Below are 16,122 nucleotides of genomic sequence, written 5' to 3'. Positions count from 1 at the left end.
GCCATCACCGGTAACCTTTGCTGGTGATCTTGCAAACACAACACAGTCTGCTGATGCTCCGTGTCTCATTGTCCTTCTCTGGCTGCTGAGAGTCCTTTTACTCGGCATGGTCGCAACACACTAAGTGTTTGTGGCTTTGATTGTCTTGTGATGAGAAAAGTGAACAAAGAAGCTCAAGAATTACGCTCCCAATAAATCCCCTGATGATCCCTTTTCAGTTCTTGCCTGCCTCTCACAATGTCAGCATTTTTCTACTTTTCAGTTCCAGCCTTCTGGATGTCATATTGTTCTATTCACACAAAGGTGCACCTCAGGGACGTGAGGGAATTGTCTCTACATGGTTAGTTGTTGACTCAAATTCCATCAGTGGGTGTCACTCAGCAAACTGGCGGCGGCTCTCTCTCCTCGCCACCGAGACAGAGATTGTGAATGACTGAAAAGAGGGGTCACTCTCTTCGGTTAATTCCACTGTTAAATAAACGCGCTTAGGGTGCTGAAAACCATGCACAAAGTAAGCCGTCTGTCTTCCTGCTAAAATGAGAGACAAAAAATTTACAAAAATTAAAGATTAACAATTCTAATTGGCTAACAGGCATGTCACTCAAATGGCGGTGACGGCGGAGGGCGAAAATCTCCCGCCGCCTCTTACGGTTCTTTGCCGCACTAATTAAAGCCTCAATGTCGATTCCGTTTCGATTAATCGTGCAGCCCTACTTTACTTGTAGGTGTAAGAATAGAAGAAACCAAATGATTTGAAAATGTTTGACTAATTTTTAGCATGGAAATGTACTTACAAACAATTTGGGTTTACAAAGTTACAGTTGTAGAGAATTGTACTGGTCTCCTGCTGGACCCACTATGGACTGGACTCTCACACTATTATGTTAGATCCACTATGGACTGGACTCTCACTATTATGTTAGATCCACTATGGACTGGACTCTCACACTATTATGTTAGATCCACTATGGACTGGACTCTCACTATTATGTTGGATCCACTGTGGACTGGACTCTCACTATTATGTTGGACCCACTATGGACTGGACTCTCACACTATTATGCTAGACCCACTATGGACTGGACTCTCACACTATTATGTTAGATCCACTATGGACTGGACTCTCACACTATTATGCTAGACCCACTATGGACTGGACTCTCACACTATTATGTTAGACCAACTATGGACTGGACTCTCACTATTATGTTAGATCCACTATGGACTGGAATCTCACACTGTTATGTTAGATTCAGTATGGACTGGACTCTCACACTATTATGTTAGATCCATTATGGACTGGACTCTCACACTATTATGTTAGATCCACAATGGACTGGACTCTCACACTGTTATGTTAGATTCAGTATGGACTGGACTCTCACTATTATGTTAGATCCATTATGGACTGGACTCTCACTGTTATGTTAGATCCACTATGGACTGGACTCTCACACTGTTATGTTAGGTCCACTATGGATTGGACTCTCACTATTATGTTAGATCCACTATGGACTGGACTCTCACACTATTATGTTAGATCCACTATGGACTGGACTCTCACTATTATGTTAGATCCACTATGGACTGGACTCTCACACTATTATGCTAGATCCACTATGGACTGGACTCTCACACTATTATGTTGGATCCACTATGGACTGGACTCTCACTATTATGTTAGATCCACTATGGACTGGACTCTCACACTATTATGTTAGATCCACTATGGACTGGACTCTCACTATTATGTTAGATCCACTATGGACTGGACTCTACCTATTATGTTAGATCCACTATGGACTGGACTCTCACACTATTATGTTAGATCCACTATGGACTGGACTCTCACACTATTATGTTGGATCCACTATGGACTGGACTCTCACTATTATGTTAGATTCACTATGGACTGGACTCTCACACTATTATGTTAGATCCACTATGGACTGGACTCTCACACTATTATGTTGGATCCACTATGGACTGGACTCTCACTATTATGTTAGATTCACTATGGACTGGACTCTCACACTATTATGTTAGATCCACTATGGACTGGACACTCACACTATTATGTTAGATCCACTATGGACTGGACTCTCACACTATTATGTTAGATCCACTATGGACTGGACTCTCACACTATGTTAGATCCACTATGGACTGGACTCTCACTATTATGTTAGATCCACTATGGACTGGACTCTCACTATTATGTTAGATCCACTATGGACTGGACTCTACCTATTATGTTAGATCCACTATGGACTGGACTCTCACACTATTATGTTAGGTCCACTATGGATTGGACTCTCACTATTATGTTAGATCCACTATGGACTGGACTCTCACACTATTATGTTAGATCCACTATGGACTGGACTCTCACACTATTATGTTAGATCCACTATCGACTGGACTCTCACTATTATGTTAGATCCACTATGGACTGGACTCTCACTATTATGTTAGATCCACTATGGACTGGACTCTCACACTATTATGTTGGCTCCACTATGGACTGGACTCTCACTATTATGTTAGATTCACTATGGACTGGACTCTCACACTATTATGTTAGATCCACTATGGACTGGACACTCACACTATTATGTTAGATCCACTATGAACTGGACTCTCACACTATCAAGTTATATCCACTATGGACTGGACTCTCACTATTATGTTAGATCCACTATGGACTGGACTTTTACACTATTATGTTAGATCCACTATGGACTGGACTCTCACACTATTATGTTAGATCCACTATGGACTGGACTCTCACACTATTATGTTAGATCCACTATGGACTGGACTCTCACACTATTATGTTAGATCCACTATGGACTGGACTCTCACACTATTATGTTAGATCCACTATGGACTGGACTCTCACACTATGTTAGATCCACTATGGACTGGACTCTCACTATTATGTTAGATCCACTATGGACTGGACTCTCACTATTATGTTAGATCCACTATGGACTGGACTCTCACACTATTATGTTAGATCCACTATGGACTGGACTCTCACACTATTATGTTGGATCCACTATGGACTGGACTCTCACTATTATGTTAGATTCACTATGGACTGGACTCTCACACTATTATGTTAGATCCACTATGGACTGGACTCTCACACTATTATGTTAGATCCACTATGGACTGGACTCTCACTATTATGTTAGATCCACTATGGACTGGACTCTCACTATTATGTTAGATCCACTCTGGACTGGACTCTCACACTATTATGTTAGATCCACTATGGACTGGACTCTCACACTATTATGTTGGATCCACTATGGACTGGACTCTCACTATTATGTTGGATTCACTATGGACTGGACTCTCACACTATTATGTTAGATCCACTATGGACTGGACACTCACACTATTATGTTAGATCCACTATGAACTGGACTCTCACACTATTATGTTAGATCCACTATGGACTGGACTCTCACTATTATGTTAGATCCACTATGGACTGGACTCTCACTATTATGTTAGATCCACTATGGACTGGACTCTCACTATTATGTTAGATCCACTATGGACTGGACTCTCACACTATTATGTTAGATCCACTATGACCTGGACTGTCTCACTATTATGTTAGATCCACTATGGACTGGACTCTCACAATAGTATGTTAGATCCACTATGGACTGGACTGTCTCACTATTATGTTAGATCCACTATGGACTGGACTCTCACACTATTATGTTAGATCCACTATGGACTGGACTGTCACACTATTATGTTAGATCCACTATGGACTGGACTGTCTCACTATTATGTTAGATCCACTATGACCTGGACTGTCTCACTATTATGTTAGATCCACTATGGACTGGACTCTCACACTATTATGTTAGATCCACTATGGACTGGACTCTCACAATAGTATGTTAGATCCACTATGGACTGGACTCTCACACTATTATGTTAGATCCACTATGGACTGGACTCTCACACTATTATGTTAGATCCACTATGGACTGGACTCTCACAATAGTATGTTAGATCCACTATGGACTGGACTGTCTCACTATTATGTTAGATCCACTATGGACTGGACTCTCACACTATTATGTTAGATCCACTATGGACTGGACTGTCACACTATTATGTTAGATCCACTATGGACTGGACTGTCTCACTATTATGTTAGATCCACTATGACCTGGACTGTCTCACTATTATGTTAGATCCACTATGGACTGGACTCTCACACTATTATGTTAGATCCACTATGGACTGGACTCTCACAATAGTATGTTAGATCCACTATGGACTGGACTCTCACACTATTATGTTAGATCCACTATGGACTGGACTCTCACACTATTATGTTAGATCCACTATGGACTGGACTCTCACTGTTATGTTAGATCCACTATGGACTGGACTCTCACACTATTATGTTAGATCCACTATGGACTTAACTCTCACACTATTATGTTAGATCCTCTATGGACTGGACTCTCACTATTATGTTAGATCCACTATGGACTGGACTCTCACACTATTATGTTAGATCCACTATGGACTGGACTCTCACACTATTATGTTAGATCCACTATGGACTGGACTCTCACACTATTATGTTAGATCCACTATGGACTGGACTCTCACACTATTATGTTAGATCCACTATGGACTGGACTCTCACACTATTATGTTAGATCCACTATGGACTGGACTCTCACTATTATGTTAGATCCACTATGGACTAGACTATTACTATTAACTAGATCCACTCGACGTCCGTTGCATCGGGTCTCCCCTAGAGGTCGGGAGGTTGTGGCTTGTGCAGCCCTTTGAGACACTCGTGATTTAGGGCTATATACGTAAACTTTGATTGAAATAGAGATTATTTTTTATTATGTCTTTTTGCAATTTTCTTACCTCCGTTCAGTATAACAGATACCAGTTCAACGGGTTTAAGTGTATATTCTGCAACACCTTATCTTGGTGTCTTTGCTTGGCCAGTAATGTCTTTGCCCACATTTTGTTTTGAGCCGCTGCACAAACTTGTTGTGAAAGACACCAACGCAGCCTGCAAGTTTACACTGTAGTCGCTGCTTTGAGCCAGCAGGTGGCAACAGCACGTCTGGAAAACCACCTTGTGCCGGTCACCCCGCACACAAGGCAGCGCAGAGCCAATCTGGCAAGTTAACTTCCAGATCCTGATGAAGTCTAACCTTTCACTCCCTCTTGTTGTCACTCAAGGCCAGGCAACCGTCTCCTGTCAGCCTGCTTGTGACAAGAGTCCTTCGCGTAGCTTCCATCAATCAATCAATCAATCAATCAATGTTTATTTATATAGCCCCAAATCACAAATGTCTCAAAGGACTGCACAAATCATTACGACTACAACATCCTCGGAAGAACCCACAAAAGGGCAAGGAAAACTCACACCCAGTGGGCAGGGAGAATTCACATCCAGTGGGACGCCAGTGACAATGCTGACTATGAGAAACCTTGGAGAGGACCTCAGATGTGGGCAACCCCCCCCCACCCCCCCTCTAGGGGACCGAAAGCAATGGATGTCGAGCGGGTCCAACATGATACTGTGAAAGTTCAATCCATAGTGGCTCCAACACAGCCGCGAGAGTTCAGTTCAAAGCGGATCCAAGACAGCAGCGAGAGTCCCGTCCACAGGAAACCATCTCAAGCGGAGGCGGATCAGCAGCGTAGAGATGTCCCCAACCGATACAGGCGAGCGGTCCATCATGGGTCTCGACTCTGGACAGCCAGTACTTCATCCATGGTTATCGGACCGGACCCCCTCCACAAGGGAGGGGGGGACATAGGAGGAAGAAAAGAAGCGGCAGATCAACTGGTCTAAAAAGGAGGTCTATTTAAAGGCTAGAGTATACAGATGAGTTTTAAGGTGACAGCCGAGATGTAACTCGGGTAGGGCTGAGCGATACGGCCTTTGGAATATCTCGATATTTTTAGGCCATATCGCGATACAGCATATATATGTGGATATTAGAGATGCGCGAATAGGCAATTATATCATCCGCAACCGCATTACAAAAGTCGTCATCCACCAGAACCAACATTTTATCGAAGCCACACCCGCCCGTTGTTATATATCTAATATAGACGATGCAAGGCTAGAAAGTGTAACTCCCTCCAAATAGCACGGACACAATACAAAGTTCCTGCAGTCCTGGGTTCAAATCCAGGCTCGGGATCTTTTTGTGTGGAGTTTGCATGTTCTCCCCGTGAATGCGTGGGTTCCCTCCGGGTACTCCGGCTTCCTCCCACTTCCCAAGACATGCACCTGGGGATAAGTTGATTGGCAACACTAGCGCCAGCGCCCCCCGTGACCCAGAAAGGGAATAAGTGGTAGAAAATGGATGGATGATTGGACAATGGCTTTCTTGAATTGATTTTTTTCTTTTTTTTTTTTTTATTAAATCAACACAAAAACACACAAGATACACTTTCCATCAGTGCATCAACCCCCCAAAAGAAAAGCCCTCCCTCCCCCATCCACACCCACTCACACAAAAATGGGTTGTTTCTTTCTGCTACCAAAATGCTGGTTCCCACAACATATATAACACAGTCTGCAAGGGACACAGTCCCTGAAACACACATCAATCAATCAATGTTTACTTATATAGCCCTAAATCACTAGTGTCTCAAAGGGCTGCACAAACCACTACGACATCCTCGGTAGGCCCACATAAGGGCAAGGAAAAACTCACACCCAGTGGGACGTCGGTGACAATGATGACTATGAGAACCTTGGAGAGGAGGAAAGCAATGGATGTCGAGCGGGTCTAACATGATACTGTGAAAGTTCAATCCATAATGGTCGCAAGAGTCCAGTCCAAAGCGGATCCAACACAGCAGCGAGAGTCCCGTTCACAGCGGAGCCAGCAGGAAAACATCCCAAGCGGAGGCAGATCAGCAGCGCAGAGATGTCCCCAGCCGATACACAGGCGAGCAGTACATGGCCACCGGATCGGACCGGACCCCCTCCACAAGGGAGAGTGGGACATAGGAGAAAAAGAAAAGAAACGGCAGATCAACTGGTCTAAAAGGGGAGTCTATTTAAAGGCTAGAGTATACAAATGAGTTTTAAGGTGAGACTTAAATGCTTCTACTGAGGTGGCATCTCGAACTGTTACCGGGAGGGCATTCCAGAGTACTGGAGCCCGAAATGAAAACGCTCTGTATCCCGCAGACTTTTTTTGGGCTTTGGGAATCACTAATAAGCCGGAGTCCTTTGAACGCAGATTTTTTGCCGGGACATATGGTACAATACAATCGGCAAGATAGGATGGAGCTAGACCGTGTAGTATTTTATACGTAAGTAGTAAAACCTTAAAGTCACATCTTAAGTGCACAGGAAGCCAGTGCAGGTGAGCCAGTACAGGTATATATGTATGTATATAAAGGTATATACAGTATAGGTATATATGTATGTATATATGTATATAAAGGTATATACAGTACAGGCGTAATATGATCAAACTTTCTTGTTCTTGTCAAAAGTCTAGCAGCCGCATTTTGTACCAACTGTAATGTACCACACATGATTGTGTGTGTCGCCGGTCCACTAACACTATCATTAATTACTCTTTTTTTATGTAATTGTTTTATATGATTTTACTTTCTTTTTTATCCCCCCAAAAAATGTCATTGTTTTCCTTTTTTTTTTAAATGTCATTTTATTTTATTAAAAAAAATAAATAAATAACCTTATCTTCATCAGACCAGGTTGTTAATGGAATTAGACTTGTCTAAAAGGTTTTTAAAACCAGGTCCAGTCCAGACAATGTCCAAGTCAGGCTCAGCAACACACACCCTCATCCATGTACAACAACACAAATTAGGGAAACAACAGATTGCATATAAGTTATAAACAAAATTACATTTTCATAAAAAGCATTTGTGTATAGTCCATATTATGTCCAAGTCAGATTCAACACACACCTTCATTTTTTACACTCAAAAATAGGGAACACAACAACAGATAACATATATGTTGCTGTTGTTGCATATCTATAAACATTATTACATTTCCATAATAAGCCTTTAAGGATTTCCCATCTTTTTTCATGTTTTTTGGCATCATTATCGTTGTCAATCATGTATCTTTCTAAAGTTAAAAAATACTGAATAAATGTTTTAAAGAAAGTAATACTAAGTGAATATCTATTTTTGGCCTTAAAAATAAACCTTTTACCAAGTACTATAATTAAATTGACTAAGTCATGCTTGTCAATAAACTCTCCTAAAATAACAGAAACTACATCAAGCTTCATAAACAAACCAATCCTTGAACACGTTTTTTCAACTTCCACCCAAAAAGAAGACACAATATGACAATACCAAAACAGATGCAGGGTGGATTCAGATTCCTGACAGCAAAAGCGGCAATCATATTCCATAGTTTTAACATTTTCCCCGTGGGTAAGAAGTTATAAATAATTTTAAGTGATGTGCACGCCAGATTTCTGAGGGATCGCTTGTGCACGCCAGTTTTCCGAGACTCTGTATTTAGTTAGCGCAGGCAGCATGAAGCAGGGCTTTTATTGTGAAGATAGGAAATGTGCAGTCGGCCTTTAGAGTTTTGACGGAAGGTACGGCGCGAGAGTCTGTTGAAATAAAAAGTGTTTCTCGCCTTCCTCTCGGTCATATTTTCATAATAATGTCATTTAAGTGACGTCTTGGTGAAGATTGATGATCACTAGTTTTTAGGTCTATTTTTTTTTAAAAGCCTGGCTGGAGATCGACTGACACACCCCCCGCGGTCGACTGGTAGCTCGCGATCGACGTAATGGGCACCCCTGCACTAGATACTTACTTGAGCAAGCATATACTGAATGTGGTCTCTCTGTAGCTTCCCTCTGCTAAGGCTGCTTCCTGAACCTTCTCTCCCGCTTGTGTCTGCACCTGTCCTTGTTCATTCCCTCTGACGTCTGGAAGCTGCTAAACACGTGTCCGACAACCTGCGACCGGCTATCTTGCTCTTTCACAAAGCTAGCTTTTGTCCGGCTGAGCAAAGTCGCTACGCCGCCGCGTCCGAATGACAGCTGCACATTTTCTGCTGGATCTAATTTGTTTGTCTCTGCCGCCGCCTTCATCCCAGTCACTGTTGCGGGACTGACGGCCCCGTTTGTTTGCTGCGCTCCATTTCTGTCTGGCAGGGTGCTTTTTACTTGGATCGGACACAGTGATAAATGATGTCGGTCCTGTACCTTGCCTCTTTATTTGGGCTCACCTCAAAAGGTGATGTTTCGATTTTTGGCCCCCGAGCCAGGCCTGCACTGTCGGTTGCTGCTCGCTAGTAAAAATCCATTATTGCCTCAGGATAACTTTATAGCAGAACCTTGTTCTGTGTTAACTCGCTCAAACCCCGAGTTGATTTTCCTTCCCTAGATCCGCCACTATTGATAGACCTTCCTTTAGCACAGGGGTGTCAAACTCAAATACAGAGTGGGCCAAAATGTAAAACTGAACAAAGTTGAGCAAATTAACTTTTTTAATAGGGACCCAAACAAGTTTTGCATTGAATATTGAACAAGCAAGGCTAATATAACTTCATAGAGACATGCACAATCGAGTTTTAAATAATAACAATTAAAAAATATCAATGGCATCCATCCATCCATTTTCTACCGCTTATTCCTTTTCGGGGTCGCGGGGGGCGCTGGCGCCTATCTCAGCTACAATCGGGCGGAAGGCGGGGTACACCCTGGACAAGTCGCCACCTCATCGCAGGGCCAACACAGATAGACAGACAACATTCACACTCACATTCACACACTAGGGCCAATTTAGTGTTGCCAATCAACCTATCCCCAGGTGCATGTCTTTGGAGGTGGGAGGAAGCCGGAGTACCCGGAGGGAACCCACGCATTCACGGGGAGAACATGCAAACTCCACACAGAAAGATCCCGAGCCTGGATTTGAACCCAGGACTGCAGGACCCTCATATTGTGAGGCAGACGCACTAACCCCTCTGCCACCGCGAAGCCTATCAATGGTATATCAAATAAAAAATGAATGCCTCTTTTCTATTTGCAGCCTTCTAGGGTAAATATCAACATGAACTTTTCCCACAGGCTAATAAATTTGGAAATAAAATAACAACGAATAAAGCAACCATTCAGGCCTTTTTACTGCTCAGTTTGCCACACACTGATGTAATGTGGTGAGCCCAAGCCAGGAACCTGCCATCTTTCCTTGGATTCTAGTTCATTCATGTCAGGGCTCGGGATTTGAGTTGTTTGCGGGGAGGTGTATATTGTAGCGTCCCGGAAGAGTTAGGGCCGCAAGGGGTTTTGGGTATTTGTTGTGTTGTGTTACGGTGCGGATGTTTTCCCGAAATGTGTTTGTCATTCTTGTTTGGTGTAGGTTCACAGTGTGGCACATATTTGTAACCGTGTTAAACTTGTTTATACGGCCACCCTCGGTGTGACCCGTATGGCTGTTGACCAAGTATGCCTTGCATTCACTTGTGCACTGCTAAATCGGAAATCTCAGTAAGATGAAATATCTCAAATAAGGCTATTTGCTTATTTTCTGTCTGATAAGATCATTCTTCTCATTAAGCAGATTTTATGTTAGTGTTTTACTTGTTTTAAGGGTTTTGGTCCTAAATGATGTCAGTAAGATATTACAGCTTGTTATTGAGATGTTATGACCTATATTGTGTAAAAAAAAAAAAATGCTTTGAACTAGAATATCAAGGGTTGCAAAGCTGTGTCATCAACACTCATAAGTATAAAACTACTTTTTTAAAGTAATCATTTTTTATTTCAAGCATGAACAAAAAAAATCATGACTTTCACACAATTGTGTCTCATTAAAACAGATGACAGCCAAATGGACTTTGCTGTTTTATTTTCAATGAAACTGTAAAAAATATTAGGGATGCACCGATTAATCGGTAACCGAATATATTCGGCCGGATATGGCAAAAAAACCACATTCGGCCTTCAGTGGAATGAGTTAAAAACAAGGCCGAACAGTGGCGTGTGACGCAATTATTTGACGCGGTGACGTTGGGATATGTTGTGTACCTGTATAAGTGTATGAGGCTACAAGCACACACTTAATTGAGATTTACTGGAGTCTTCTGTTTACATAATTAGCATATCTACTGTGGCTAAGCAGACTTTTGCCAAAAGGACAATAATTCATTTGTTGTGGGTTTATCCACTTTAATGCACTTTATTTATTTTTTTGGAATGCATGTTATGTTTGAAGGCCTAATATAAATGAAAAACTTTGTGCTTTTTTTTGAAAAGCAAAGGCTACTGGAATATTAAAAAAATGTCGATATTCGATAAAAAATTACTTTATTTGAAACACATGTCTAAATATTTATTCTAGGCTATTTATGCAATGTAAAAAAAATTGTGAAAAACTGCATTCATTATTCGGTTTTCGGCCTTCGGCCATCCATCCATCCATCTTCTTCCGCTTATCCGAGGTCGGGTCGCGGGGGCAGCAGCCTAAGCAGGGAAACCCAGACTTCCCTCTCCCCAGCTACTTCGTCTAGCTCTTCCCGGGGGATCCCGAGGCGTTCCCAGGCCAGCCGGGAGACATAGTCTTCCCAACGTGTCCTGGGTCTTCCCCGTGGCCTCCTACCGGTTGGACGTGCCCTAAACACCTCCCTAGGGAGGCGTTCGGGTGGCATCCTGACCAGATGCCCGAACCACCTCATCTGGCTCCTCTCCATGTGAGGGAGCAGCAGCTTTACTTTGAGTTCCTCCCGGATGGCAGAGCTTCTCCCCCTATCTCTAAGGGAGAGACCCGCCACACGGCGGAGGAAACTCATTTCGGCCGCTTGTACCCGTGATCTTATCCTTTCGGTCATGACCCAAAGCTCATGACCATAGGTGAGGATGGGAACGTAGATCGACCGGTAAATTGAGAGCTTTGCCTTCCGGCTCAGCTCTTTCTTCACCACAAGCCAAGCGTTTAAAATTTCTTCGGCTTCGGCCACAAATGTTCATTTCGGCGCATGCCTAAAAAATACGTACTCACATATTATTAGCACAGTACAGTAAACTGACAGTTAAAATTTAAACATTTAACATGTGATATTTCTAACATCTGTTTTAATTATGAGAAGCAATTGTGTCAAAGTCATGTTATTTTTTTTCTTGCTCTAAAATAAAGTGAAGTGAATTATATTTATAAAGCACTTTTTCTCTAGAGACTCAAAGCGCTTTACATAGTGAAACCCAATATCTAAGTTACATTCAAACCAGTGTGGGTGGCACTGGGAGCAAGTGGGTAAAGTGTCTTGCCCAAGGACACAACGGCAGTGACTAGGATGGCAGAAGCGGGAATCGAACCCGCAACCCTCAAGCTGCCGGCACGGCCGCTCTACCAACCGAGCTAAACCTGCTTAGTGAGAAGAATGATCTTATTAGACAGAAAATAAGAATATATTACCCTTTTTTTGAGATATTTCATCTTACAGAGATTTCAGTTTCTGCAGTGTGGACTCACCATTATTTTCTGTTTGAGGCCGCAGCGAAGGGCGGCTGGTGGGGGGGGAGCATGCACCTGGGGGGGCTTTAGTCTGAGCTGCATGGATGATTTGACATATGGGATTTAGATAGATAAATGCGCAACTAAAGACTGATTTCACACAGCAGTGTTACCATCACTGTAAGACATGGCGTCACCAGTACTTAGAGTTCAGTTTTTGCAGTGGACCAGTTTGTTTTACATGTGTATGTCTGCAGACCCTGATTATAAGAAAGACCAAATGCTGTTTTATTTTGGCATTTATACAGTCCATTGGAGAGCAATATAGCTGGGAGAGGGGCGTCGAATTTCATTCACAGTTTATTTTTGTGATGAACTACACTGAATTAAGTCCAACCTCATTTTGCAGGTACGACAAGGACGGCCATACCATAGACGGACAGTCCCTGTCAGACATGAAGGGGAGCGGCGGCGGAAACACCAACTGGAAGAATCTATCCGACGTCAAGACGGAGCAGCTGGGACATGGGATGAAGGTACGAGGCCTCGGTGCACGTCCACACTAGAGAAGCCAGACCCGTCAGGTCTTGGAGCACAAATAGGTCTCCAAGTGAAACCGTCAGCATTGGCCTTCAACAGCCAATTTCCTTTCAACATAGCATCTCCTGAGTGCAACCTTGCCAAGGTTGTCGCCGGCAGCCCACATGATTCTTTATAATCATTCGCTTATTAAATGGCCGCAAATAGCAGTTATGAGTACTAAAAAGGTTCCTGATCCCCTCTTCCAGCTCATTAATCTGCCGTCTCCTCAGTCTGCTTGTTTGCTCTTGCTGAAAGTCACATTTATCTCTGCTATCGATTACACGGACTTTATTCTTTGCCCTCCGTAATGAAATTACCGCCCGTGGATAAGTAAAGTAATACGTGCTCTTTAATTTCCCCGCTGCTTGTTTGCACGGCAGAGAGGGAAATGGCGCTCACAGAAGTGTATAAATCTACTGGAGCGGAAAATGACGGCTGAGGTATTAGCCGACCCACTTTAACCTCATTTTGCATGCGGTGCCCGTAGAAGTCCACAATATGTTGAGTCGATGAAGTTAGGAAAAGGGCAAATTGCGGATTATGATAACCAAGCATGAAGCAGGAAGCCGGAGATTTGATCATTTGCTAAGCTGTAAACAAAGAAGTTATCTGTGAGCTCCACGCTAAATGAATGTTTTCATGATTCACTGATTAAGTGTGAAATCTGAGTATGGCAAGGTTGTTACCTGCCAATGACTTAGATGAAGAAGCAATACTACCTTTTTTGTTGAAGCAAAGACATTGTAACAACATCAACATAAAGAAGGACTTAACAAGTTGATGTGTTTCTGTCAGGGGGGGAACAGCTTGGATCATTCCTTCAAATGTTCCACTTCCATTCACACATTTAAAAAAACATTTTAAGACCAAAAATAAATCACTCTCGAATCAACACAGTAGTTAATGCTATGATCCATGTTAGTTACAAATTAAATGTGGGATATAAATAACAATGGAAGTATAATTGTTTGTATATAGTATATCAGTTTTTGGAGCTGAGTTTGAGTTTATTTTGAACATGCATACAACATGATGCATCACACATGCATGTACGTATACAACATGATGCATCACACATGCATGTACGTATACAACATGGTGCATCACACATGCATGTACGTATACAACATGATGCATCACACATGCATGTACGTATACAACATGATGCATCACACATACATGTACGTATACAACATGATGCATCACACATGCATGTACGTATACAACATGATGCATCACACATGCATGTACGTATACAACATGATGCATCACACACGCATGTACGTATACAACATGATGCATCACACACGCATGTACGTATACAACATGATGCATCACACATGCATATACGTATACAACATGATGCATCACACATGCATGTACGTATACAACATGATGCATCACACATGCATGCATACAACATGATACATCACACATGCATGCATACAACATGATGCATCACACATGCAAGCATACAACATGATGCAACACACATGTATGCATACGACATGATACATCACATGTGCATGCATACAACATGATACATCACACATGTATGCATACGACATGATACATCACACATGCATGCATACAACATGATACATCACACGTGCACGCATACAACATGATACATCACATGTGTATGCATACAACATGATACATCACATGTGTATGCATACAACATGATACATCACATGTGTATGCATACAACATGATGCATCACACATGCATGCATACATCATGATGCATCACAAGTGCACGCATACAACATGATACATCACACATGCACGCATACAACATGATACATCACACATGCATGCATACAACATAATACATAACACATGAATGCATACAACATGATACATAACACATGCATGCATACAACATGATACATCACACATGCATGCATACGACATGCCGCATCACACATGCATGCATACAACATGATGCATCACACATGCATGCATACAACGTGATGCATCACACATGCATGCATACAACGTGATACATCACACGTGCATGCATACAACGTGATGCATCACACGTGCATGCATACAACATGATGCATCACACATGCATGCATACGACATGATACATCACACATGCATGCATACAACATGATACATCACACATGCATGCATACGACATGCCGCATCACACATGCATGCATACGACATGATGCATCACACATGCATGCATACAACATGATACATCACACATGCATGCATACAACATGATACATCACATATGCATGCATACGACATGCCGCATCACACATGCATGCATACAACATGATACATCACACATGCATGCATACAACATGATACATCACACATGCATGCATACGACATGATACATCACACATGCATGCATACGACATGATACATCACACATGCATGCATACGACATGATACATCACACATGCATGCATACGACATGATACATCACACATGCATGCATACAACATGATACATCACATATGCATGCATACGACATGATACATCACACATGCATGCATAAGACATGATACATCACACATGCATGCATACGACATGATACATCACACATGCATGCATACGACATGATACATCACACATGCATGCATACGACATGATACATCACACATGCATGCATACAACATGATACATCACACATGCATGCATACAACATGATGCATCACACATGCATGCATACAACATGGTGCATCACACATGCATGCATACGACATGATACATCACGAATGCATGCATACGACATGATTCATCACGAATGCATGCATACAACATAATACATCACACATGCACGCATACAACATGATACATCACACATGCACGCATACAACATGATACATCACACATGCACGCATACAACATGATACATCACACATGCATGCATACAACATGATACATCACACATGCATGCATACAACATGATACATCACACATGCATGCATACAACATGATACATCACACGTGCAAGCATACAACATGATGCATCACACATGCATGCATACAACATGATACATCACACATGCATGCATACAAC

The 16,122-nt window shown here is 42.3% G+C and overlaps 1 protein-coding gene across 1 annotated transcript in view; it reads left to right on the top strand.

Moving 5' to 3' along the window:
- rpa1 (replication protein A1) overlaps window positions 1-16,122 on the top strand; it is a 90,726-nt gene that overhangs the window by 46,315 nt on the left and 28,289 nt on the right. The window contains exon 13 of the mRNA XM_061878123.1: window positions 12,905-13,031. Within this exon, the coding sequence (XP_061734107.1) occupies window positions 12,905-13,031 (127 nt within the window). The remainder of the gene's footprint in view (window positions 1-12,904; window positions 13,032-16,122) is intronic.

Source organism: Nerophis ophidion, linkage group LG18 (genome assembly GCF_033978795.1).
Source record: "Nerophis ophidion isolate RoL-2023_Sa linkage group LG18, RoL_Noph_v1.0, whole genome shotgun sequence".
Taxonomy (NCBI): domain Eukaryota; kingdom Metazoa; phylum Chordata; class Actinopteri; order Syngnathiformes; family Syngnathidae; genus Nerophis; species Nerophis ophidion.
The sequence above is the reverse complement of the archived record's forward strand: the minus strand, read 5'-3'. Positions and strand labels throughout refer to the sequence as shown.